The sequence below is a fragment of the Myiozetetes cayanensis genome, unplaced genomic scaffold (genome assembly GCF_022539395.1).
Source record: "Myiozetetes cayanensis isolate MyiCay16 unplaced genomic scaffold, myiCay2020 scf1, whole genome shotgun sequence".
Classification (NCBI taxonomy): domain Eukaryota; kingdom Metazoa; phylum Chordata; class Aves; order Passeriformes; family Tyrannidae; genus Myiozetetes; species Myiozetetes cayanensis.
The window spans coordinates 97,589,847-97,615,065 of record NW_026086604.1 but is presented as its reverse complement, the minus strand read 5'-3'; the positions used below and the strand labels follow the sequence as shown (position 1 = coordinate 97,615,065).

At 40.9% G+C, this 25,219-nt stretch overlaps 2 protein-coding genes across 4 annotated transcripts in view; one reads left to right on the top strand and one right to left on the bottom strand.

Moving 5' to 3' along the window:
• Positions 1–16,831, bottom strand: part of SUGCT (succinyl-CoA:glutarate-CoA transferase) — a 316,929-nt gene extending 300,098 nt beyond the window's left edge. For all 3 annotated transcript variants that reach the window (XM_050330259.1, XM_050330267.1, XM_050330276.1), the window contains exons 1-6: positions 16,671–16,831; positions 12,643–12,694; positions 12,476–12,549; positions 10,488–10,573; positions 9,648–9,698; positions 5,133–5,253 (exon numbers count right to left, since the gene is read on the bottom strand). In XM_050330259.1, coding sequence (XP_050186216.1) covers positions 5,133–5,253; positions 9,648–9,698; positions 10,488–10,573; positions 12,476–12,549; positions 12,643–12,694; positions 16,671–16,830 — 544 coding nt within the window. In that variant the 5' untranslated portion in view covers position 16,831. The remainder of the gene's footprint in view (positions 1–5,132; positions 5,254–9,647; positions 9,699–10,487; positions 10,574–12,475; positions 12,550–12,642; positions 12,695–16,670) is intronic.
• A 2,288-nt stretch (positions 16,832–19,119) lies between these two features.
• MPLKIP (M-phase specific PLK1 interacting protein) lies at positions 19,120–24,854 on the top strand. The gene is made up of 2 exons (XM_050330470.1): positions 19,120–19,535; positions 24,233–24,854. Exons 1-2 carry the CDS (start codon positions 19,179–19,181, stop codon positions 24,434–24,436), a joined length of 561 nt encoding a protein of 186 aa, XP_050186427.1. The 5' UTR covers positions 19,120–19,178; the 3' UTR covers positions 24,437–24,854.
• The last annotated feature ends 365 nt before the right edge of the window (positions 24,855–25,219 follow it).

The window sequence follows — 25,219 nt, the reverse complement described above, 5'->3', positions numbered from 1 at the left end:
AAGCCAAAGGAGGTAAGGGAAATGGATCTTTGATGAGGAACTGAACTAGTGAAGGGAAGAGTTTGAACTGGCCAAGCTGGGCAACCATGGCTAGCAAAAGGCAGGTACAGACCAAGAAGAGGGCACAGAGAGGTCATGTAGGTGGGAGGCTGAAAAGAATAGAAATACCAGTTTGTAGGCCATCAGAACTGAAGAGAAAGGGAGAACAGAAGGAACCATACAGTATTAGAATTGGAATTGATTAGACTAAATTTCATGGTGATACTGTAAATTAAACCAAGAAGTACAAAGGACATAGTAAATGAAAAGTAAGCTAGTGACATCTCTATGATATTTTACCTACCATCCAGAAGGGAGGTTATGGAGTACGTATGAAATATATACAAGTTGTTCTATTACAGATGGCACATATGAACCACTCATGACCTCATGACCAAGGCAATTTACTTCAAAGAGAGCCCAGCCCAATCTGGCTCACATCAAGCACATGCAGCAGCACAAAATAGAAATTCCTACACAGCAGAACACACAAGAACAGTATCACCAGTAGTGCACTCCTTCAACATCTGAACCACTTCAAGGATCTGGCAACAAACCGAACTGTAACAGGGTAATGGCTACTATCATAACAACAAACACAAAATGCAACCAGCAGGTGCTGAACCAGCCAGTGCCAACTATACAGGGACAATTACTATTTTTGATACAAGCCAAGGTGCCACTGGCCTTCTTGGCCACCTGGGCACACTGCTGGCTCATGGTCAGACAGCTGTCGACCAGCACCCCAGGTTCTTTTCCACTGGGCCATTTTCCAGCTACTCTGCCTCCAGTCTGTAGCACTGCATGTGGTTGTTGTGATTTAACTACAGAGCCCAGCACTTGGCCTTACTGGACCTCATATACCTGGACTCGGCCCATCGATCCAGCCTGTCCAGAACCCTCTGCTGAGCTTTTCTACCCTACAGCAAATCAACACGCCTGCCCAACTTAGTGCCATCTTCAAATTTACTGAGGGTGCCCTCAATCTCCTTGTCCAAATTATCAATAAAGATAATAAACAGGACTGGCCCCAATACTGATCCCTGGGGGACACCACTAGTTGCCAGATACCGGCTGGATTTAGCACCATTCACCAGCACTCCCAAGGCCTGGCCATCCAGCCAGTTTTTACACCCAGTAAAGAGTGCACCTGTCCAAGTCAGGGCCGCCAGCTTCTCCATGAGAATGCCATAGGAGACAGTATCAAAGGCTTTACTGAAGTCCAGGTCCCTCCACTGCCTTTCTCATCTACTAAGTGGGTCACCTGGACATAAACAGAGATCAGGTTGGTCAAGCAGGACCTACCTTTCCTAAACTCATGCTGACTAGGCCTGATCCCATTTGTCCTGTACATGCAGTGTAATCACACTCAAGATAACCTGTTCCATAATTTTCCCGGGCACTGAGGTCAGGCTGACAGGCCTGTAGTTCCCCAGATCCTCCTTCTGGACTTTCTTGTGGATAAGCATCACACTGGCCAACTTCTAGCAATCTGGAACCTCCCCAGTTTGCCAGGACTGGTGACAAATGTTGGAGAGCGTCTTGCTGAGCTATTCTGCCAACTCCCTCAGTACCCTGGGGTGAGTCCCATCCAGCCACATGGACTGTGAGTGTCTAAGTGTCACAGCAGGTCACTTAACTAATTCCTCCTGGACTGCAGGGGATAGATTCTGCTCCCTGTCCCTGTCTACCAGATCAGGTAGATAACTGGTCTTTCTGTAAAGACTGAGGCAAAGAAGGCATTAAATACCTCAGCCTTTTCCTCATCCTTGGTTACAATGTTCCCCTTCACATCCAATAAAGGTTGGAGATTTTCCTCTTTTTGTTGTTAATGTATTTATAAAAACATTTTTTATTTTCTTTCACAGCAGTGGCCAGATTAAATTCTAGTTGAGCTTTCACCTTTCTAATTTTCTTTCTACACAACCTAACAACATTCATGTACTCTTCCTGAGTTCCCTACCCCTTCTTGCAAAGGGGTAGGGAACGACCCCTCTCTTTTTTTTCTCTGAGTTTCAGCAAAAGCTCCCTGTTCAACTAGGATAGTCTTCTTTCTCAACAGCTTAAAGACATAGGGACAGCCTGCTCCTGCACCTTTATGATTTCCCTCTTAAAGTATGTCCAGCCTTCCCGGGCCCCTTTGTTACTAAGGGTTGTTTCCCAAAGGACTCTCCAAACCAGTGTCCTGGACAGGATAAAATCTGCCTTCTGGAAGTCCACGAGAGAGGTTTTGCTGACCTCCTTCCTTACCCCACTAAGAATTGAAAACTGTCATTTTGTGGTTGCTGTGTCCAAGACAGCCTCAAACCACCACATCTCCCACCTGCCCTTCTCTGTTTATAAACAGCAGGTCTAGGGGGGCACCACCCCTGCTACTCACCAGCTGTGCCAGGACGTTTTATCTTCCACACACTCCACGAACCTCCTAGACTGCCTCCCCTCTGCTGTGTTGAGTTTCCAAGAGACATCCAGCAAGTTTAAGTCTCCCATAAGAAAAAAGGCTAGTGATCACGAAGTATCAGCCAGCCACTTACAGAATAGTTCATCTGCCTCTTCATCCTGGTTGGGTGATCTATAATAGACTCTGACCAAGATGTTTGTCTTGCTAGCCATCCCTGATTCTTACCTATAGACAGTCTACCTTATCACCACTATTCTTAAGCTCTGAACAGTTGAAACACTCCCTAATATACAAAGCCACTTCAAGACTTAAACAACCATAATTTAAGATCCTAAGTTGCTTTACAGATGCCTGACAAACATCACTTAGCTCTTACCTCCCAGACACCTTCAATCTCAAGTTATCACAGTCCACGAATAAATAAAAAATAATCTTTATTGATGCATTTTTTAATGTTTTCCATTACGTATAACAAAACTGAAAGTTATGCATTATACAAAGCTCTAAACAGCGAGATTATATGATCTTTGTTCAACTTGTTTTGCAAGAGGTGGAAGCAGGGGCAAGTGACTTAGAAGTACAGAGGTGTGGTCATACAAGTATATGGTTAGAAAAGCCCAGGCTGACCTGAAGTTGAATTTGGTAGAAGACATAAGAAGCAACAAGAAATGATTCTGCAAGTAAATCAGCAGCAGAAAGGAGACTAGGGAAGATACGGACCTACTGCAGAACAGACAAAAGACATGAAGGTGGCAGATGTATTCAACGCTTTTTTTGGCTCAGGATTTACCAAAAAAGATGGCTCTCGGTGTTCTAGATCCCTGAGACTAGAGGGAAAGTCTGCATCTAGGAAGACTTACCCTCAGTTGAGAAAGTTGGGGAGCACTTAAAAAGAGCTTCTAAAGGTATGCATCCTTTTAGCAGAGGAGGACAACAGTATTTTGTGATGCATTAAGAAGAATATCATGAGCAGATCAAGGGAGGACATCCTTCCCCTCTTCTCAGTGCTGGTGAGGCCACACCTGTAGTACTGTGTGTAGCTCTGGGTTCCCCAGTACAGGGCAGTTGTGGACTTAATGAGGCAAGTTTAGCACAGAGTCACAGAGGTGATTAAGAGACTGGAGCATCTGACACACAATGAAGGGATGTTGCGGTTTAAGAACAGTATTCCCCGGTTTAGTGTTCCCACCGAAACACTCCAAACCATGGGCTGCTCTCTCACTCCCATCCTCCCTCCCTCTCCCCAGCAGTGGGATGGAGAGGAGAACTGAAGGCACAGAAAGTAAAGACTGGGGGCTGAGATAAGAACAATTTACTGGAAACAGTAATGAGATAAAAAGAACAGTAACAGCTATAATATCAATAACAGAGAGAACCAGCACTACCCGGCTCGGCCCCTCCACCACACTTACTTAACCATAAGGGATCTCCTTCCCCATCCCCTGGATATGACCTGAAGTGGAATAAAATAACATCTGTGTCCTAGCCATGCCTCCTCTTGGCTACTGCAAAACTTAATCCTGTCCTGGCCAGAACCAAGACAAAGGCCAAGCTACCTCACATAAACTGTCACTTGGATGTAAGTTTTATTGTTTTTCATCATTATGGGTACAACAACTAAAAAAAACCCAAACAAACAAGCAAACAAAAAAACTTGCCTAAAAAAAGGCAAAAATCACGTGGTAAATTCCAGTTGTGTGATTATATGCACAAACAAATGTGAAAGACATTGTGGCAACTAGTCATTGATCAATCTAAATATGTATTTAAACAAAGATTCTCAGCAAGCCCTGCATATAATCTTCAGACATTTGCCACACAAACATGATAAGTATGTCACAAGAGACTAAAAACCTATTTGAATTTTGATTAAATTACATCCATATCTAGTAACTAAAAAGCCAAAGCCATTTATTCTTCAGAAATTCAGAGGCATAACAGACTCGTAACTAAGACTTTAACTCATCTAAAAAAAATCTAAATATATCTGTTACTTCTCTTTTAAATCAATTTCATTGTAATATAAGAACTTTATTTCTAGTACTTAAAAGATTTTTGGGGTTGGATTTTGCTGAAGTTTTTTAAGTGTTTTTACAGACTTAAAATTATTTTTAGATATAGGCAGTTCCTGATATTCATGTGTCTATTTTCTTTTCATTCTTCCCAGCTTTTAAAGTACCTACAACTCTTCTACCATTTCAGTTACCAGGCAGTAGATTGTAGCAAATCACATAAAGCTTCCATGAACATGTAACTGCACAATTCTGAAGAGAGAGATACTTTGGGGCAGTAAGGAACACCGAGATTACCAGATTTAAAACCTGCAATATGTAAACAGATTCAGCAGAACTTCCGGGAGGGGGGAAAAAAAAAAAAAAATCTGAGTTTTCAACCAGTTCAAAGCAAACTCCAAGGAGCCAATCCCATCTCCTTCAAAATCAATAGGAACATGTGAGGGTGGCATGGTAACGACACTGAACCACTTGTAAGCTGTTGACATGGTTGCTGCCTCCCAGTTTTTCTATACCTGTTTTTGATTTGAACAAACTCACTATCTTTTAATTTATCCTAACTGACATCAAAATAACATAATTCTAAGTAATCATATGACTTTTTATAACACTTTGCCTGGAATAAAGGAAATAATGAACACAATTGAAAATAATTGAACATAATTGAAAAAAAAAAATACCTGTTATTGAACAGTACACTATGTGAGGTGCAATATTTTTAATGTCTTCATAACCTAAACCCATTTCAGCCAGTTTCCCAGGGATGTAGTTTTCCACAAAAACATCAGATGCTGCTGCAAGCTTCAGAAAAGAAAAGGATGAGTAAGATTTATTAATTAGCTTCCAAAAGTTCAATACATTTGTATGTATTGTGTAACTTACATTTTAAAAACTCACTAATCAAAATGGCTCCAGTCTTTCTAATAAGAGAGAACTTACAAGTCTAGAGATTTTTTTTGCCTGTTAGACTCTGCATTTCTGCAAATTACATATTAGAGATGCCGCATATCTAAAAGGAAGACTGTCAAAATCCTTAAGTGATTAGACAAAACCTTGATATTACACACTGAGATAATATTATCACATCAATTTCCTACAGCTTCACAACAGTTTACAGAACAATCTTCACCTATATACTTGCACTTACCTTGAGAAAAAGGGGGTAGAAAGAAGGTATCTTCATCCTTCACTTCTTTCCTACCTTAGAAATAATTTTAACTGGTTTTCATTTTCAAATCATTGATTACAATTAGACCAGCTTCTATAAATTAGTGTCATCACAACAGCAATCACATGCACTTTTGTTTTCGCATGTCGGCTGTTCAGCTGAATTTAAGACCAAAGAAGTCTTATTTGCCAAGTCTGCAAATATTTAACAAGAAAGACAGAAGAAACTGATTCTTATTCAGACAAGGCAGCACTCAACTTATAAATGGTTTAATTTGATGCACAGAAGAGACATTAATAACATTTACAATAACTACATGTGGCACATGGCAAAGCTGCATTTTAAAATATGTTATTAAGTATTTTTAAAGTGGCTATGTCGAGGACCTGCTGGGCCATAGTGAAATAAGAAACAGATCCTTAATTAGGGAAATACAACTGGGACAAGCTGTTAGGTTTTAATAGTATGCCTTTATGAAAAATAAAGTTAAGGAGGTTTTATTTTCCATTTAAATCCATCACAGTTCACATGTAAATACTTTTTATGGTAATGCTACAGCCTTAGCCTAATTCATTCAAGAGGCAAAACTGGTTACAAACTGTGTATTGCTTTCACCAGGATTTTATAATGTATGCAGATTATAGTGATCGTAAGGGTTAAGATGGTTTGAAAGTTGTTGTCCATCTCATACTGAAGAACCATCATCTCCTACAAGCCACTGAGGAAGAGAGCATGACACACAGTACTGTAACAGGATGAGCACCATACCTCGGGACTTGGTAACATGCATGGGATGACAACAGTGCTAAGTGAGGATACAATGAGGGCCCAGTTTAGCAGGGTACATACTCTCAGAGAAATGAATTTTCAAGACATCCTACAAGTGCTGCATCAGCTCCACAGCTAAAGTTTTCGTGGCACTTGGAAACAGACTTTAATGCATAAAGGCAGCAATCAATGTATGGTACTTCTTTTGGTGCTCACTGAACCCACCGTTCTGCCATTGTGGAAAATGGATTCAGGCTCTGATTCAAACAAAATGTGTGTTCTTAAAACTCAAAGGAATTTTCAGTCTCAATAGGGTTTATGTCCATTGTCAACTGAAATGTCACATTTTATGCCCTTTATTTATATCATTTGTATTTTAACATCATCTAACAGAGTACTACAACACAGACCTGAGTTGGAATACTATCTGTTCCAGATAGGAATTGATATGCTCAACATCTATGCCTCAGGAAATAAAAACTAGCATCATTCATGCCAAAGTAGTCATTATATTTAATAACAAGTAATGATGTTACTAATTTGATTAAATAAACTATACATATGTTTGGGAAGTTTTCTTTGGGTTTTTGTTGGGTTTTGTTTTTTGGTTCATTGTTTGGAGGGTTTTTTTGGTGGGGGGTGTGTTTTTGTTTTCACAAGAACTCCACAGAGGAGAATGTGCATACACATAAGTAAATATATATACATACACATTTTTTTGTGTGTGCATATATATATGTATTTCTTTTAATAGTTTGCTTTATCAAGTAAGAGAGCATGTATCAGATGCATTGACCCATCAGCTAAAAGTAGTGGAAGAGAAGAAATGCCATTACCTCCCAGCCAATTAAATTCTCCCACGTCTTCATGAATAGATAAGTTAATTAGTTAAGGCTAAATACACAGGAGAAAAGTATCCTCAAGGTTCTTAAACTGAGCTTCTGACAATAATTCTTGAATAATGTTCTAAAGAGATACTGAGCCATATTACTACAAAAGGATGCCAAAGTATGGGGCTAGTATACATACCATCACTGAAGAGAAAAAAAAGTTATTTTCATTCAGGAAGACATACAAATATTTGGAAGGCAGTAAACAGTAAGCCAAAAACATTAGAAAGAAAAACAGGGCTACAAGTGACACAGAAAAAAAGAAACAGAAAAGAAGACCCAAGAATAATTTTGTGGAAATCACCTAATCATGTATGAAAGAACAGACCCTTGCAAAAATATTTTGTAGTGCTGTGTCAAAGGATGAAAGCCAGCAAGGACTCCTGATAACAGATTTCTTCAGCTCACTTGATGTTACTGACTGAATTATCAAGTCTGTGCTGTGTCATACAACTGAAGACTCACCAGTCCTGTTTTTAACACAATTCTAGACTGAGATACGCCCTCATCTACCTATGTAAAATTTCTGAGAGAGGGAAACACAATCTATTCTAACCATGCTATCTTTCTTAATAAAAAAAAATTATAACCTTCTTACATTTCTTTGTAGTGTTTAGGCTCAGACAAAATTTATATTTATGGATGAGGAATCAGTGTCACAAACTTGAATTTCTGCTTGTCATCAGTTACTTCACAGACATGAACACTACTTTTTGTAGTAATAAATACAATACTGAACAATCTCAATTCTATACACATCTGTCCTGATATAGCAGGAGGCAACTGGAAACAAAAGCCTGATAGGTAACTTTCTCTTTACACATACTTTTAAACAAAACTCCAAACAGAAGTTCCATTTGAGATGCATAATGTTAAGACCTCTGCACCAAGTGCTTTCAAAATATATCACTCTAAATCAAGTAGAATGATGGACAACTCCACAAGTAGAGTGACATTTAAATAATGCCTCATCAGTTCACACTGTTGCTGTATCACAGATAGGGAAGACATTGATTTAAGGAACAGAAATCTATTGTGATGATTAAAGCAGTTTTATTAAAGGATACAAACTATAAGAGATTAATCTGTCACTGGAAATCTCATTTTCACAGTTAGTGGGGTAAATATTTAACAGATGATGCTGTTTTTTCCCCCCCAGCTCATCCTGACTCATGGCCCAGCTACCTTGACCTCTTCGAACACCTCCAGCCCACACATCTGTAATCAGTGGACACTGCATAAAGTAGCTTTTCTTTCACCATTCGTAAAGGCCAAACAATTAATTAGTCTTCTTATGAGACAGGAACAATTTTCATAACCCTTACTTAGAATATGACTAGTTTATCCAAAAAGAGGTCTGTGTTATACCATGAAAAATTATACCTAATGACAGTTCCTGTTTCTAAATTTTTTAGAAGATAAACATACAACTTTTTAAGAAATCAACAATGAATGGTTCTGTTCTGCAAAAAGAAAAGGCATTCCAGGATCCTTGACTTATAAACTCCAAAGATTTCCATATGAAGTACCTTTTACATAGCTAATAAGTCACAAGTATCAGAAAACTTAATCTATTTCCATTTCATGCAATATTCCCAAGAGAAAATGCTACCAGATAAATTCCACTTATGGCATGACACATACAGTCTCACTGTGAAAAAGTGATTGGAACTGACACTGAAACAAACAGTAACAGAAGGCAGCTGTTGGTACTGCAGGGCTTAAAACACAGCACTAGCAAGCAGCAGGTCTTATATTCCTCAACAAATAATAAAGGGATGACAAAGCACAAGTTTCACAGAATGGGAAATATGATGCTTTTATTAATTTTTAAGTAGAAAAAATGGATCACCCTTAAAAGACCCTGAAGTCAAATACTGAAAAAGAAACAAATACTAAGTTTGACCTACAGGACGATATTTCTCAGAAAGATATACAGCTACTGAAGTCATGAATATACTGTAACATTCAAAAAACTTCAAATACTGGAGCACAGTATCTCCTCATTCTCAACTGCTCGCTGACATCATAAGATCAGTCCATCTTGAATCTTTCTAATGAAGTAGTGCAGCAAGATCAAATACAGTAGCAGTAAGAAGAAAGCAATAGGCTATTAGACCATTTCCTGTCAATATTTCATTTGATGACATTTTTGTGCAAATTTTAGATCTAAAAATAATTAGAAGTTACACTGAACATTGAATTCAAAAGCACAGAGGCTATATACTGTCATTTACCAAATCAACTGTGTACATACATTTATTAATTATTGGACATCAAATTTATATCTGAAATGCAGAGTTTAATCTTTATTACTCGGGATAACAACAACACAAAATAGGCACACTATGCACGCTGTCAAAACCTACCTCTCTGATTAGTTTTACTCCTTTTGAATTCTTCATGTTGATAGCTATACTCTGGGGATTAAAAAAAAAAAACAACAGTAATTTATGCGAAAGCCCTTCTGGTGATCATAAGCCTCTTCTAAACATAACCAACAGTCAAATTCACACTAATTTGGATAAGTAAATTGTAACATATACCCCACCTCCTTCTACAAAAAAAAAAAAAAATTCTCTCTGTAGAGTAAGCTGAACTGTCTAACCACTGGATCAGACAAGGTCTAAAACAAGTCTGACAGATGTGCAGCTGGGAGCTGCACCATATGCAGCCTCTTCACCCTATGTTTGCACAAGACTTACAACTGCAAATACACATAGGGACACCAGAAACATTTGTTTCAATGGCAACAAGCCATTACACAATTCAGGTATGTCATGAAACTTCATGTTAATTCTGAAGTTTCACAAGCTACCTTTAGCCAACCTCACTGTGGTATAATGCCAGCACTCCTTCAGCTCCAGGTGCCAGCTGACGCACCTGAAAAAAAGGATCATTCAATTAAAATAACCCTTATTGTCAGCAGGTTTCATTTTCAGTCAAATTGCACCAGCAACTGAAGACTGGAAGGAGCACTTTTGCTTTTTGAATTTGCCTCAGCTGCCCACAGCACCATACCAGAGATTTGCAGCCCCCTTTGTTCAAAAGCATTCTTGTTTATTCTCCTCAAATTTATTCATCATAACTTAAAGCCAATGTATCTCTCGCTCCATTACATAATGTTAAGAATCCAACTAAGAAGTTTTATATATTCAGTTGTAGTTACAGAAAACTTAGTCTAATGTTCAATTCCACCCTCCATTTACCTTTTTATTTCTATTGACACTGAGAAAGTAAATACTTTCTTTCCCAGCAAAAGGTGGACCCCAGGCTCTTGTATCATCACCAGCTCCTGAAAGAAATATCAGCACAGATTCACAGTTTTCCAATATCACACTGCCAACAAATAAAAAGAATAAAAAGCTTTCCTCCAACATCCCATTTAAATTACCTAAACTTCATCTAGCAGGCAGGACAAATATTAGTTTAAAATAAGTATTTTCAGTTATTTATATCAAAAGCCACCTAAAAGTAAATGTAACTAATCAAAGTGAACAAAGTGTTTGCTAGTGCTGGGATTACACTTAGTCTTTAAAATACTAATACAGCCACACACCACCAGTGTATTTGCAGGTTTTTTGGTTGTTTTTTTATTCGTGTGTTGCTGGTTTGGTTGTTGGGGTTTCTTGGGGGGTAGGGAGTGGCAGGGAGAGAGGAGTTGGGTTTCTTTTGGTGGTTTGTTTGTTTTAACTTAAAGCAGAGCTCCAATGCCATTCTTTTAGGCAGTGTGGAAGAATTTAGTAGAATCTCTTGCCTGGACCAAGTCACACAGTGCACATGGTCAATAAGCTATTCCTGAAACATTCTAGACACCACACCAAGATACCACTGATAGACTACAACTGATTAAGCTTCATGCTGCAGAAACAAAAAGAAGCACTTGCTATAGCTAGTGCAATGCCCCAGCTCCAGCTCTTCCAGAAATCCTGCCTTACAGAAAATAGAAACAAATTACACAGAGTTCAATCAGAAAAGAGCTACAGAAGTTTCTGCATCTAGAAATACACAATCAAAGATGGTTAATCTGACACTTCCAGCACCAGCACGAAGATTTTCATTCAAATTCAGAAATTTCCCTTTTACAGTGAACTCTCATCTCCACTTTGCATGATTACAAAGAAAAATTTCTCCAACAAGCTAATGTTTAATTAACAACCTGAAAGTGTACCAGAATATTAAAATTTTTCTCAGGAGACAGTTGATATAGCATGCCAGGTCACCTTGTATTCTACCAGTCAAAATACTTGCCAAGCCCACTAGATCTGTATATTATTACACAAAAGCAGCGCCAAGAAACAACATATCTATTTAAATGTTCCTACTACCTTTCTTCCTTGTAACACTACCATGAAAATATAAGGTCGAGTTTCTGTTTCCAAAATTAAAGTACCTGTCATTTTATCAGTAATCTAATCCCGAGTAGTCAAATGTATTCCTATTTTAAATTATCTACCACACTTTTGCTCAGAGGAAATTGAGATGAAGATTTTGAATTCTCAAATGGGCAAACCACCTTTTCCATAACTATTATGTAACTAATTGCTGGAAGGATTTGTGTGTTTGCGAATTTTGCATGTTAAACTCTACACTTAAAACCCTGTTTTAACCTTCTTACCATGTTACAAAAGACACCCCACCATACTCATAAGCATTCACAATCTCAATTTAAAATCAAAGTAAAGTCCAAACAATTCAAACAAAATCAATTTAGTTTTGAGCAGGGCAATAAAGCCCTTAGTAAGTGATGACTCAGTATTGTTTTGTATATTAATATCTAAAAAAAGCCACCTGACCTTACAACTTCAACCTTCTCACCTCATTTCTAAATATAGACATAGACTATTTCTGACCAAAACACACTTATATGTAGCACAATGTTAAGCTTAAAGCAAATAGATCATACATGTATAAGCAAACCAAACCTACTCATAACCAGTTCTCTAACATGACAGAAAGAGTACCAGGATAAAAACATTCCTTAAACTTAAAACAGCTATTACTTAGCACAATACCATTCACAAAATGTCACCAAAAGCACACCATCAAGAAATAAACATAGTATTGTCTATCTAAATATTTTCAAAAGTTTTCATGTTGCATTTTCATTCGTATATTACTTAAAACACGTAAGCAACTATTTGTTAAGCTAGCTCACATTCTTATTATATCTAAAATGGACAAATAGAAATCTTACCTGGTTTTTCCACTTTGATAACTTCAGCCCCCAGATCTCCCAAATTCATTGTGGCAAAGGGTCCTGCAAGCACCCTGTAACATTAAAGAAATACTGTTTCCTTAGTTTTTTCAAACATAATATTTGCACCTAGACACACTGTTCCAAATTACAGACAAAACACAAACCTTGTTAAATCAAGAATTTTCACACCATCCAATGGCTTTACATTATTAGCACCTGACAAGAAACAGAAAACAGTGACTTTTATCTTAAAAAACAATAAAATAAAATTCAGGAGTGTTTCTTACTGGTTGTCTGAAACACTGTTTTTATGACACTGCCCCCTCACCTCCCTCCCAAAATACAGGATAATAAAGTTTTCTGAACAAATTGATTATTAGAAGGATATTACATTAGTAAAGCCTTTCAAGGTTGGAAAAACCTTATGGTGACATTTCAGAACATACTCTAACCACCTAGCAATTCTACAATAAAGCTACTTCTCAGAAATATTTCTTTTATGTGCCCTTCACAAACACTCAAACAGCTTTTAAAGGTTAATCTGAAGAAATATAAAATAAAAGCATTAGCAAGGAACATTAGAATGACACAAACTAAGAGTAATGAGTAGCAGAACCATGTGAAGTACAGTATCCTCTCAAAGTGTTTTGACCTGTGTAGACCCATCCACTTGAATCACACACAAAAAAAAAAAAAAAAAAAAAAAAAGGTTACAAAACTTAAGTCCAAACATATCAGCCAAGAAAGTACTCTAACTTTCAATGGCAGCTCCTTTACCTCACCCCTTCCAACATGACCAGCTCTAAGAAACAGCAGCAATGGCAATAAACATCACAGACAGAGCAGGCAATCTCTCAGTCTAGACCACAGATTGGCCAACTATTCTTTCTTCTTCTCACTCAGTGTCTTCAACTGCAGGCAGGGGACACAAATACTTCATCACCCTGTGTGGATGGTAATTTCATTACTATTGGAAGGTGGTCTCACATCACACACACAAATGAAATAAAATAATGCACCTAGCCAGTAACACCACAAAAATTACACGTACTAACTTGTGGTAAGCATATCTTTTGGATGCATGTCTAAGTAAAAGAAAGATGTAAAATACAGGGAGGGAGGGGAGGGAGGGGAGGAGGAGGGGAAGGGAGGGGAGGGAGGGGAGGGGAGGGGAGGAGGAGGGGGGGGAGGGGAGGGGGTAGCAGCTGAGGTCACTTGTCTGTTCAGCCTGGAGAAGAAAAGATTGAGGGGAGACATTGCTGTCTACAGCTTCCTTGGGAGGGGAAGAGCCATGGTAGATCTCTTCCCTGTGGCGACCAAGGACAGGATCTGAGGGGATGGCCTACAGCTGTGTCAGGGAAGGTTTAGGTTGGATACTAGAAAGAGATTCTTCCACCACCCAGAGGGTGGTTGGGCACTGGAACAGGCTCTACAGGGCAATGGGTCACAGAACCAAGCCTGACAGAGTGCAAGAAGCATTTGGATGACACTCTCAGGCACATGGCATGACTCTTGGGGACAGTCCTATGCAGGGATAAGGTTTGGATACAATAACCCTTATAGGTTCCCTTCCAACTCCACATATTCTGTGAATCAAACCAACAACAACAAACAACAAACAAACAAACAAACAAACACAAAACACCACGGCACTGGGTATTCAAGGCTTCTGTTAAAATATTTTCACTAACTGTACTGCTCTCAATGAGTACACTTGCATCCCACTGCTCGTCTTCACGAAATTTTCCTCCATTATTACTGATTACTCCAGGGAGATTTCTGTTAAACAAGTTTACGAGGTTTGGATTTTAATACAATATGCAGACCAAGCAGTATCGTGAAAACATGCTTATCTAGGAATGGCCTTTTGGAAAACCTCAGGCTGCCACCTCTCTTCAGTGCTGCACACCTCCGTGAGTTCCAGGTGTTGGAAAACAGTTGTGCCAGGTAAATGCCACCAGCCCTCAAGTAGAACCTCAGCCTTATCAAACCAGGTTACACGATTTGCTTCACAGTGACATTACTCTGTTTCCTGAAAATATGTAAACAGCTTTACTGAAGAGCACAGCTCCCCAAAACTAAAAATACATAAAATTTCAGTTAAAAAAAAAAAACAAACAAAACACCAAGGCCACCTTCCTCTATTCTTTCCATGCCTTTTAGAATTGCACTTTGTAACTTAATGGCTCACCCATTCTCATCCTGAGCCAGTATTTAGGTTCACTACGCGTAGCTGAGTTGCAGGAATCCATAAAGATATTTCTCAAAGAAGCCTATAAAGCACTAAGATTAGGCTGTAATTATGTATTTTGCATAACTAAAACTGATGAACCCTTACTAATTATCATATCACTCACATTATGGCATCATCTAACACATCATTCAGGGATTAAGACTCTTCCGTAGTTGGAACAGAATAGGAGAGCAAAACTGTTGCCTTGGAGACAAATAGACCATTGTGATTTTTTTTTTTAATGCCAATAAATAACAGATGTCCACAATAATGAAGAAATGCAAGAAACAGGAGAGATTAAAAGTTTCCTTTGGAAAATCTGAAGAAAATAATAGACCTGTCAGTTTCTTCAGACTAGAAGAGCACAAATGCTTACAAAGAAAATATATAGATTTACACTACAGCACTACAGCAAGTCACTAATTTGCTGAAACAATTACAATAGAAAGTGTTTTGACTATCAGAGAAGCGCAGTTCTGATCCTGAGTACAGGAATGCTATCTATTGTAGGCACATAAAGAAACAAAACAATATCACAAACAGACACAAGAAATCAGAATTGATCAGTATTAGCTAGAAACACCTCCTGGGGTTTTTTTTGGTTAATTGTTGGCATTTTTTTCCTTTCATCGTTAGCTTCCAAAGTGGGCATGTACCCCTCAGAGGTTTTTTTTTTTAAATCCTGGTTCAATAGTCTAAATTTTCTAAAAACGTGAACTCACATTTTCTCTTGTATTTTTGCTTTTAATTATTGCAGTAACCTGATGACTGAAAAAAAAATCCACTCTCCCTGCTCTAACTATATCCTTTATGTAAACTCTCAATTTCTGTGATGCTTGAATTTACTGTGAATTGGACTATCATATGTATCTTTTATAAATAACTTTGATGAAGAATAAAATGACCCAGTCATTCTCAATATTATTTACACTCTTTAGTTAAGCTCAGCAAGCTGTCCCAAAGTTGGCCTAACCTAACAGTATGAGTAAGGAACAAACAGAGAACAGAAGTTAATTTTCATGTCATATTGCCAAAAGATTTCCTTTATGCTTTTAAGTGACAGAAGGGAGCACCAACAGGATAGCCAATTAATGCATTTTTGCATCAATGCAAATTAACAGATCTCATTGTAATTACATTCAATTCCAGAGGACGTGGCTCCTCGGGTCTGTTGTCTCTATTTTGACTTCACAAACAACATTTTTTCCTTTATCCATGCAGTAAGTTATAATCAAGTCCATCACTACCGTGGATTAATTCACGATCCATGGGTACGTTCCCACGCACACAGTTGGTACTTTCATCGTGGGAGACAGAACTGCAAACTTGACTCTAATGCCACCAACGCTATCGTTACAATTTTTTTTTATGTCACTAAACAATACAGAAACGTGAAGCTAGAGAAGTATTACTTCGTTGCAGCTTAGGTTTATTTTCCTTCATGAAAACCAAAGAAAAAAAAAAAGGCACAACTGTATGAAGTCAGACTTTCGTAACATTTGGGGAAAAAAAAAAAAAGGCCTTAAACCGTCCATCTGGGATTTCCCCCGCCTCCACGAGCCGAGGCTGCCCCGAGAGCTGACGCGCTCCGTGCCACCAGAGCTCCGGACCCTCCGGCAGCGCTCACGGCCGCGGGCAAAGTCCGGCCGCGGTGATCCCGCCGGGAGCCCCGCTGGGACACCCGCAGGGAACTCCCGAGGCCACAGGGGCTGCTACGCTGGCCACCAGCGCGGTTGCCGAGTGCCCCCGTCCGCCGCCCGTCCCCGCAGGTGTCCCGCGTCCGCCCCGCCCGCCCCCGCCACAAAGCGAAGCAGCTCCGACCCCCGCCCCAGCCGCACTGCTCCAGAGCCATGGGCAGATTACACGGGCAGGGGGGCTCAACGCGGCGAGAGAGGGGAGGCTGAGGAGGAGGAGGAGGAGGAGGGCGCGGCGCAGCACGGAACAGCACAGCACGGGTACCTGCCGGGGAAGCGCCTCCGCTCCGAGCCCCGCCGCCGCTGCCAAGGGAGGCGGAGGCGGCGCTCGGGGCTCTGGCGCTGCCGCCGGCAGCTGCGGAGCACAGGCTCCTCCAGAGCCCGCCGCGATGCCCGCTCCCTCTTCCCAGCGCGGCGCGCAGCATCTTCGCCACTGGAGACACCACCGACCGCCTCGGCGCAGGCGCTGCTGCCACCGCCCCCTTCCCATCCCATCCCATCCCATCCCATCTCGCACCCGGAGCAGCCTTAAAGTGTGCGGGGCCGGGGGGGCGCGCGTGGTTCCCGTCTCGTCCCCGTCCCAGCTGACGTGTTCCCTCTTCCACTGCAGCGGCGGGACGGTTCTCATCCTCTCTAAAGCGCTAAAGCGTTCCCGGCTGGACTTCACAAAGTGGAAAGGCGCCTTGCAGATGTTTGCAGCAGGCATCCTGCTGCTTTGGAAGTTGTACTTCCAGTTCGGCGTACAAACTGTGACACGCGACATTGACAAGAAGAAATAAAAAGTAAAATGCCTGCTCCCCTCCCCCGCCACCCCCCGAAAGGTTTTCCGCACTTACCAAGGTAGGCAGCCACGCTGGATGCCATTATAGCCGCTCACTGGCACCAGGTGGATCCTTCATCTCAGTTCTTCACTGAAGGTGCAATATTACTTACATTGTAAGCTGTATCTTCAGGTGGGTACGGCTGTGGAAGCGTTAGCTTGAATTGACCTTAAAGCAATTAATCCCTGAGTGAAGTACACTCTGACTGTTTAGTCCTATTTTAGGTCAGAGCAGAACAGCAGTTATGGGAAACTTTGCTTGTTATAGGAACACCATAATGTCTTCTTGCTCTGTAACAGCATTAGAAAAGCCTGCACACGGTTTCAGCATTGATTTATAGGAAATATGATGTGACGATAAGACAACAGTTGCATCTCAAAAGTAGCTGAAACTTCTGACAGCTTGAACACGAGCATTAATGAATAGCACAGGCTTAAGAAATGTTGCATGACAGAATTCTGAGGAAGAACACAGAAAATCTTCTACATTACAGGTTTGTTGACTGGACATGCTATGCATAATGCAAAGAATGACATGGATGCTTAAAATCCTAGAAGTAATTTGGATTTGTCAACAAGAGGAAATTAATCAGCGAAATTATCCATTATAACTCAACATGTACATAACACTATGTATTTCTGCATTTGCTTGGTGTGAAAAGGGTTTAAATTAAATGAAGCTGTCTTTTTTTGGAATGAGACCAATCAGACAAATTTGTAACTTATGTTGATAAGCTGTCTTGTGTAAACATGGCATTCCTTGTGTGCACCATAGTAACAGATAGAAAATTGGTCTTCTAGACCAAAGGATTAGTAAAACATTAAAGTGAGCAGATTTAGTCTTTTTTCCTTTTAGGATTACAAGGATATTGTCTCATTTTGCACAGGAAAATTTTATGACTTAGTGGAAAGCTGAGTTCACTAAGAATATAAAGTTAGTTCTTGCCATTGAAAAAAGTGTCAACCCAATGCAAACCCCAAACGACTGTTTAAAGCCAAACAAAAGCAAGACTAGTATATTAAAGCATAGAAACATTCTGCTTATTTTAATGGTTAACCTGTGTTCTGTGCTGTTCTGAGAGCCCTCTTTAATTTTCATATGTTGCAATATCCTAAAACCAAGTAGTGCTGATGGAAATAAATAAATAAATAAATAAAGCCTTTATTATTTTTTTTGTACAGAGTCGTTGAGGATTTGCACTAATATACCTGAGAACAGAGCAGGAATGTTATCACCACTGGTAAATTGCTGCTAAATGTGAGGCTCTCCTCCAAGAGAACATTTTGCCACGAGTTTGTGTGAGGGAGTCTTTGCCTGAACTACTACTGCGCTGAATTGCTGGCGGTTCGAGCTGACTGCAAAGCAAACCCTTTCCATTACAGTGCTCTTTAAACGCGTCCCTGTATGTGCTTGTGAATCGGGACTGCCCTAGCGCGCGTAGGATGTGCAGGATTAGGTGTTATAAGACAGCAAGAACAAAGGCGCACAGGTAAGCATATCTGAAGGGCCATGAAGCGAGAGGTAAGCTCTCTCTTTGCTGCACAGCAGTTCACGCTGATGTTCGCAGCAGCTGCGGAGCCGCGGGTGTTCCCTCGCAGCACCCGGGGCTTCCATCGCCTCAGTTACCAGGCGCGGCTGCTGCGCGTCGCCTGAGACTCCCTTACTCCAGATTACGCCTCTTCGTCTGGAAAACGCGCAGAACTCCTCAGGGGCGGCGTGACAGGTCGCTCCGCGAGGCTGCGCGAGCCGCACTCCCACTCTTCCCTCTTCCCGGTGGGATGAACGGCGCCTCGCCTTCCCCGGCCCGGAACGTTGGGAGGCCGGAACCTTCGGGCCGCCTGGCGGGGAAAAGGCGCGGGGAAGGGAAAGGCCGGGGCGCGGCGCCGCCATTGCGTAGGCCCCGTTCCCGGCGCTGCCGTCCGTGTCCCGTCGCTTCCCGGGCATTCCCGGCCATGTACCGGCCGGGATTCCGCGCGCCCACACCTCCCTACGCGGGCGGCGGCGCCTTCCGGAGCCCCCCGTCCGGCGGAGGGCCCCTGCCGCCCTCGCCGCGGGGCTACGGCAGCCCCCACCACACGCCGCCCTACGGGCCCCGGCCCGGCCCGTACGGCGGCGGCCTCTCGCCCCGCGGGCCCGGCTTCCAGGGGCGCTTTGGGAGCCCCTCGCCGGGGGCGCAGACCCCGCGCAGGTCGCAGAGCGGCAGCCCCCGGTACCCGGCCCCCTACGGCGGCGCGTCCCCGGCCGGGGCGCCCCCGCACCTGCCGCCGCAGCACAAGCGCTCGCCCGGGGGCTTCCAGAGGCACTTCCAGGTATGGGGCAGGGCGGAGAGGGACACGGGGTGGGAGGGAGGAAGGGAGCTGCTGCCGCTACAAAGCCCGCTGAGCGCAGCATCCACCCGCTCCAGCACGATTTTCAGTGGAGAGCGGGACTTGCACCGCACTGGGCAAACATCAGTGTTCCCTCCCCCCCGCAGCAGAGAGGACGGAGGAAGCACAGCTCAGGCAGCTGTGAGATGAGGAAAGGGAAGAGGGCCCCGGGCCTGGCCTGTTTGGAAGACACAAGGGCTGACGAAAGTGCAGCTTTCATGTTTCACATTCTGGCCTGTGAAGGTAGAAGAGAGAATTAAGCACCACCCAAAACTGCAGAAAAGGCCTCTTTTTCCTGTACACGCCTCCCTTTGATCAGTTTTCTTCGATGCACTGCGTGCTTTTACTTTGTCTGTGTTTTTACATTATGGGAGGTTCCCTGTCCATATCCTGTCCATACCCAGAGCTTTCTGGGACACGTCTAGAGAACAGGAGTGCTTATTATGGAGAATTAAGCTGAGGCTCCTATAAGCAGAAATGAGAGCACCTCTTGGGATAATAGACTGTCATTTTGAAGTCTTCCCATTGCACACTGAAAGCGTCTCTTTCCTGAGAGTCATTCCCAACAGGTTCTGTGGGTTTGGATTTTTTTCCGGGTGGGTTAGTTGTGGCATGTGACTGGCAATGCACAGAGGGATGATGCCAACTTTATGTATGTAACTGGCTTTATGCACTATTAGCGAAGCCTTAAAAGCCTGACAAATGGCAAGTGCAGTGCAAGCAATGATAAATTTTTCAGGTGCTCTTACTGACGCTTTGAGGATTAGAGTGTGATAGTGAAGTCAGATCTTAATAGAGATTAGTAAAATCTTAGCGTGCCTGCACTGCACTGTCATATTTCCCTTCAGAAATACTATTTTGTTACTTTTTAGTGATGCAGTTAACTATCTTACAGGAATCTCATAGTTGGTGGAAGTGGGTCATTATGAGCTTTATATACATTCTTCAACACAACAGCAAAGACTCTCCTGGTATGAAAGCCAATACATGGCTTAACCTCTGTACCTGTGGAAAAGGCCCGGGATGTGGCATTTCTGCTGCAGATTCTGGAGGGACAGTTTATGCAGTCAGTGTCTAATTTCCCTTCAAAAGATCACTCTTTGGCTGTTCAATTAAGTGGCTTTTTCAAAGCTTGCCTTAAAGTGATTGAGCAGAAGAATATGCAGGAATCCTTTTGTCTCTCGTTTTAGTCAGAACTGTTTCTTGTCAGGAACAGTCCCATAGGCTCATTCACGATGTAAGAAACCCAGCATAGAGAAGGTAGAAGTCTGAATCCAGTCTCAGCTTGTCACAACGTTTTCCCTTCTCCCTTTTCCTTCCGTAGACTTTGTGAGTAGTTTAGGAGCATTGGCCTGATGGTGATGCTTTGAAAGACTCAAAGGATATTGTATGTCTGTAGCTCTGCCTAGGGCTGAAGTAATGTCTGTGTGTGCTTTTATGAGCGTCCACAAGGGCTGTTTTTTCCGGGGAGGGCAGTGGAGGCAATCACAGAGGGAGAGCCTCATAAACCACAAGTCCCCATTTTCTTTGGTGTGGACAAGAATCTCTCCGTGAGGCCATGAACAGATTCAGATAGAAGGCCTTTTTGCATTTTCTAAGCATCAGATTTCTTTGTGAGCCATGTATATTGTCCCCTTCTCTTCTGTAGGTGCTGTTGTTAAGAGAACTTCAGTGCTTTTGAAATCTGTGATGCTGCAGTCACTTTTGAGAAGGAAGTCTTAAGTGGTCCTTTAAAATCTCATCGGAAAATCCAAAAGACAGTTTATGTTTACTTCAGTGTTCTGTTGACGTCATGTCATTGGCATTCTGTGCTCATTTTGTGCTTGCAGACTTGCATTTTTTGAAATGAGCAGAAAACACAAAAACATAGCTTGTTTTTTCCTGAAATGAGTGACTTAAACAAGGGCCTGTAGTGACAGGACAAGAAGGAATGGCTTTAAACTGAAAGAATGGGTTTACATTGGGTATTAGGAAGAAGTTCTTTACTGTGAGGGTGATGAGACACTGGAACAGGTTGCCCAGAGAAGTTGTGGATGCCCCATCCCTGGAAGTGTTCAAGGCCAGTCTGGATGGGGCTTTGAGCAACCCAGACTACTAGTGGAAGGTGTACCTGCCCCCTGGAGGAGGGTTGGAACTAGATGATCTTTAAGGTCCCTTCCAACCCAAACCATTCTGTGATTCTCTCTTTGTTGTAATTTTTGAGTATCTCCTCTTAGAATTCACTTAGTGGTAATGTTTCCTTTTCTGCACTCAGCAGGAATTAGTGAACTAGCTGGTAGTGGTACCTAGTTAGTAGTGTGGATCAAAACTTATTACAGAAAGTGGAAAAAACCCCAAATCTCAACCTTATGAAATGGTATGGTTTGTGATTTTCATGTTTTATGTGTATGCCAGCAGCTATAATGACATCAGGTGAAGCTGATAAAGGGAGTAACAGTCCCCATTTTCAAGGCAGTGTTACTCAGCTAAGCAGTGTGTTACTGAGTAGCACCAAAAGATGTTTTCTACTCTAGAGAGAGACTTTTTATCTGGAGAAAAAGTATTGAGAACAGATTGACTGTTTCTTCAAGGAAAGTTAAGTGAGAAAAGGCTGTTGGCATCAGTGAAAGCAAAACAGAAAGTTTTTTTATGGTATCTTTGGCATCAAACAGTACCTCTTGTACAGAATGGCTTAATTTCTACAGGTAGGGCAATTTTCCTTTTCCACAGGCCTAAAAAAATACAGAGGGGGGAAAAAAGCATATGTTGACTAGCATGCTAGACTTAAATAATCTACATGCTTAAATTTAACACTTACTAAACTCTGTCAACCTTGTATTACATAATAATACATTCCCTAGAATTCAAACATGCTAAAATGTCAGTTTTACTGATGGCCTGCATCTTATTCTAGTGAAGTTTAATATTATTAAATAAACTCATACAAATGAGCCTTACCATTGGATTATTTTGTTCCTTCACTGAATACTGCAGATCATTATGTCAGCTGAGCTTTGTGTTCTGCAGATTAGACACAGCATTAAATAAACTCCACATTCAAACTGTTATACAATGTCAAAGGTATGGGACCTTCCTTTAATGTGGTGTTCTAGAGATGGTCAAGTTTTGTGGTTTTTTTCAGACAGAATGTCCTGTGTACTCCTGCTTCACTACTAAATATGAGGGCTTAACGTAAATGTCACTTTTGCTAGTGCATGTCAACTTTAGAAAACTCCATGTCCCTTACAAAGTTTTTTAGATGTAGTATGAGGTGATTCTTTCTGACCCTTGTGGGGTTTGATGCAATAAAGTAATTCTTCTGTTTTGAAATAATCGTCTAAGCTACATAACCTAACTACAGAGATCATTAGAAACAAGTGGCCTGTAAATAAGACATGGATGTTCCGACATTTGGTCATGTATCCACTGTCATCAAGCTTTAGGAGTTCTAGAAAAGGTCTTGCTGGAACCAAATTAACATGTTCCTACCACAGCACATAGATCAGAACATAGGTTCAAGCTGTTTGAGTGAAATCTGTTCTTCTGGCTAAATACGAGGGGCTTCACTGTATGGCACCATTTCTCAGTTTTACCCAGAAATTGTTTCATGTGATCTATTTATGTAGATTCTGTAAGGGCTTATTAGTCAAATTCAAATACCATCACTGCTGATTCAAAAAGTCAGGGGTTGGGGGGGTTAAGAAGGGGAAACAGCCCTTAATCATGTGCTTTTACTCTGCTTTACAAAGTCTGATACAGCCTCGAGGAGTCCTGTTGTTCTAATACAGAATGCAGTGGGCATGTTTGGACACCATTGTGTACCTGTAATATGGGTCGTATAACTATGGTAAAAACAAAATTAATTTAAATCAATACAGCTTTAGACAAAACCTCACTTTTTAGGGAAGTGAATCTGAAGAGAAGAACAATGGATGATGGTAACAGGAGAAAATGGTTATAGGCATTCCTTTATGTCATAGCCTCTCTTTAAGTTGCAGACTTGTAGCAGCTTTACACAACCAATTGTAGTGATCCTTGATCTTAAAAAAAAATAAATCAAAAGTTCCATGCAAAAGTCAGTATCTGCTTAATCACTGATGACCATTCAGATTGTATATAAAATAAAATCATCTACTCTCAAATCTCACAGAACACTGTTTTGGTCGAAATGTGGTTGTGGTTTTTTTTTTTCAAATGAGTTCTTTGGGTCATTTGTAGCTGTTTGCATTATACAACACCGTATTCAATCTGTAAGTACTTCATATCTGACTTCTGCCCTTGTTAATGTTCTCAGCTCTTCCTCAGCCTGTAACTCCCTGTTTTGTTATTCAGCTTTTGTTAGACATGTTGTTGACTTAGGCAGCTTATGAAAACCAGCATGAGGAGCTTTTCTGTATCTGTGTGCCAGAGTGACGTGAACAAGTGTTTCAGAGAAGTCTGTTGTGGGGCTCTTTCCTTATTTTGGTAAATCATCACCTGTAATTAAAAGAATAATAAAGTTAATATTTTCTGAGGAAGATGCAAGTGAGGCGTGGTAGTGATCATTAATAATCAGCTTCAAAGCTCTACTACAGTAGAAAGAAACGTTTTGTTTTGGTTTTTTTTTTTAAGTTTGAATTAGTCTATTGAATGTTTCTTTACCTGATGGTTTTCTTCCAAAGGGATCACCCAGGACATCTACTCCATTTGGTACAGCGCATGGCAGAGAGAAAAGAGTGTCTAATGATGTGGAAAACTATTACAGACCTTCAATGCTTGAGGACCCATGGGCTGGCCTAGAGCCAGTTTCTGTTACAGACATAAACCAGCAATACAGCAGTGAGCAAACAACATGTACTGCTAAAAAAGGGAGGTATTTCAGCTAACACTTTTAAAGGCCAAATAACTCCATCTTATCAGGAAAACTTTGGGACAAAATCTTAACACTTACACAAGATGAACAGTAATCAAGACCTTAGATAATGTTTTTATTTGATCATACGTCCACCCTTTTATCCTACTTTTTTTTTATTGCATTGGATATTTTTATGTATGGGATGGAAAAGGAGTGGTAGGAAACCTTACATTTCTGGCTATGTGGAAGTGCCTACCAGCTTTGAAGAACAAAGTGTTCTTTAATCACCAGCGACTGATTTGTGACTGTTAAAACAGGTTTCCATATACTTACCTCTTCCATGCCAGATTGTTAGCCTTTTATTGTAAAGTACTTTAGGAAGTGGTATTTTTTTATGTTTCAACATTTTTAGAATGAAGTAACTTGGAAAAAAAAAAAAGTTTTGTAAATCCTTGTTTTGTAATGTATAAAGAATATTTTAGGACTCTTGTTAAGGTGTACACATTAACACAAATAGTACTATTGAAATTAGGTGACTTCTGTAAATGTGCTTGTATGCTGTAGTTAACCTGTGGTTTTGTGCATAGTGATTTTTGTTAATTGCAGTGTAACGTGAAGTTGAAACGTGACTTTTAGCCATCTCAGGAAACAAATGTATTGTTTTTGGAAAGTTTAATTTGTTGAACCAACTCTTGAGTCACAAACTTAATTCTGTAATCATTTGCTTTTGTACTTAAAAAATATATTTGAATCAATATTAGACATTTTTGGATTATTAACAAGTCTGTTCAGTGGCAATGTAAGCCTAAGGAGT

Excerpts from the sequence above, each read along its gene's own strand:
- MPLKIP (XM_050330470.1), top strand. The coding sequence starts at position 19,179 with ATGTACCGGCCGGGATTCCGCGCGCCCACACCTCCCTACGCGGGCGGC. Across the intron at positions 19,536-24,232 it reads GCTTCCAGAGGCACTTCCAG|GGATCACCCAGGACATCTAC; the intron begins GTATGGGGCAGG and ends TTTCTTCCAAAG.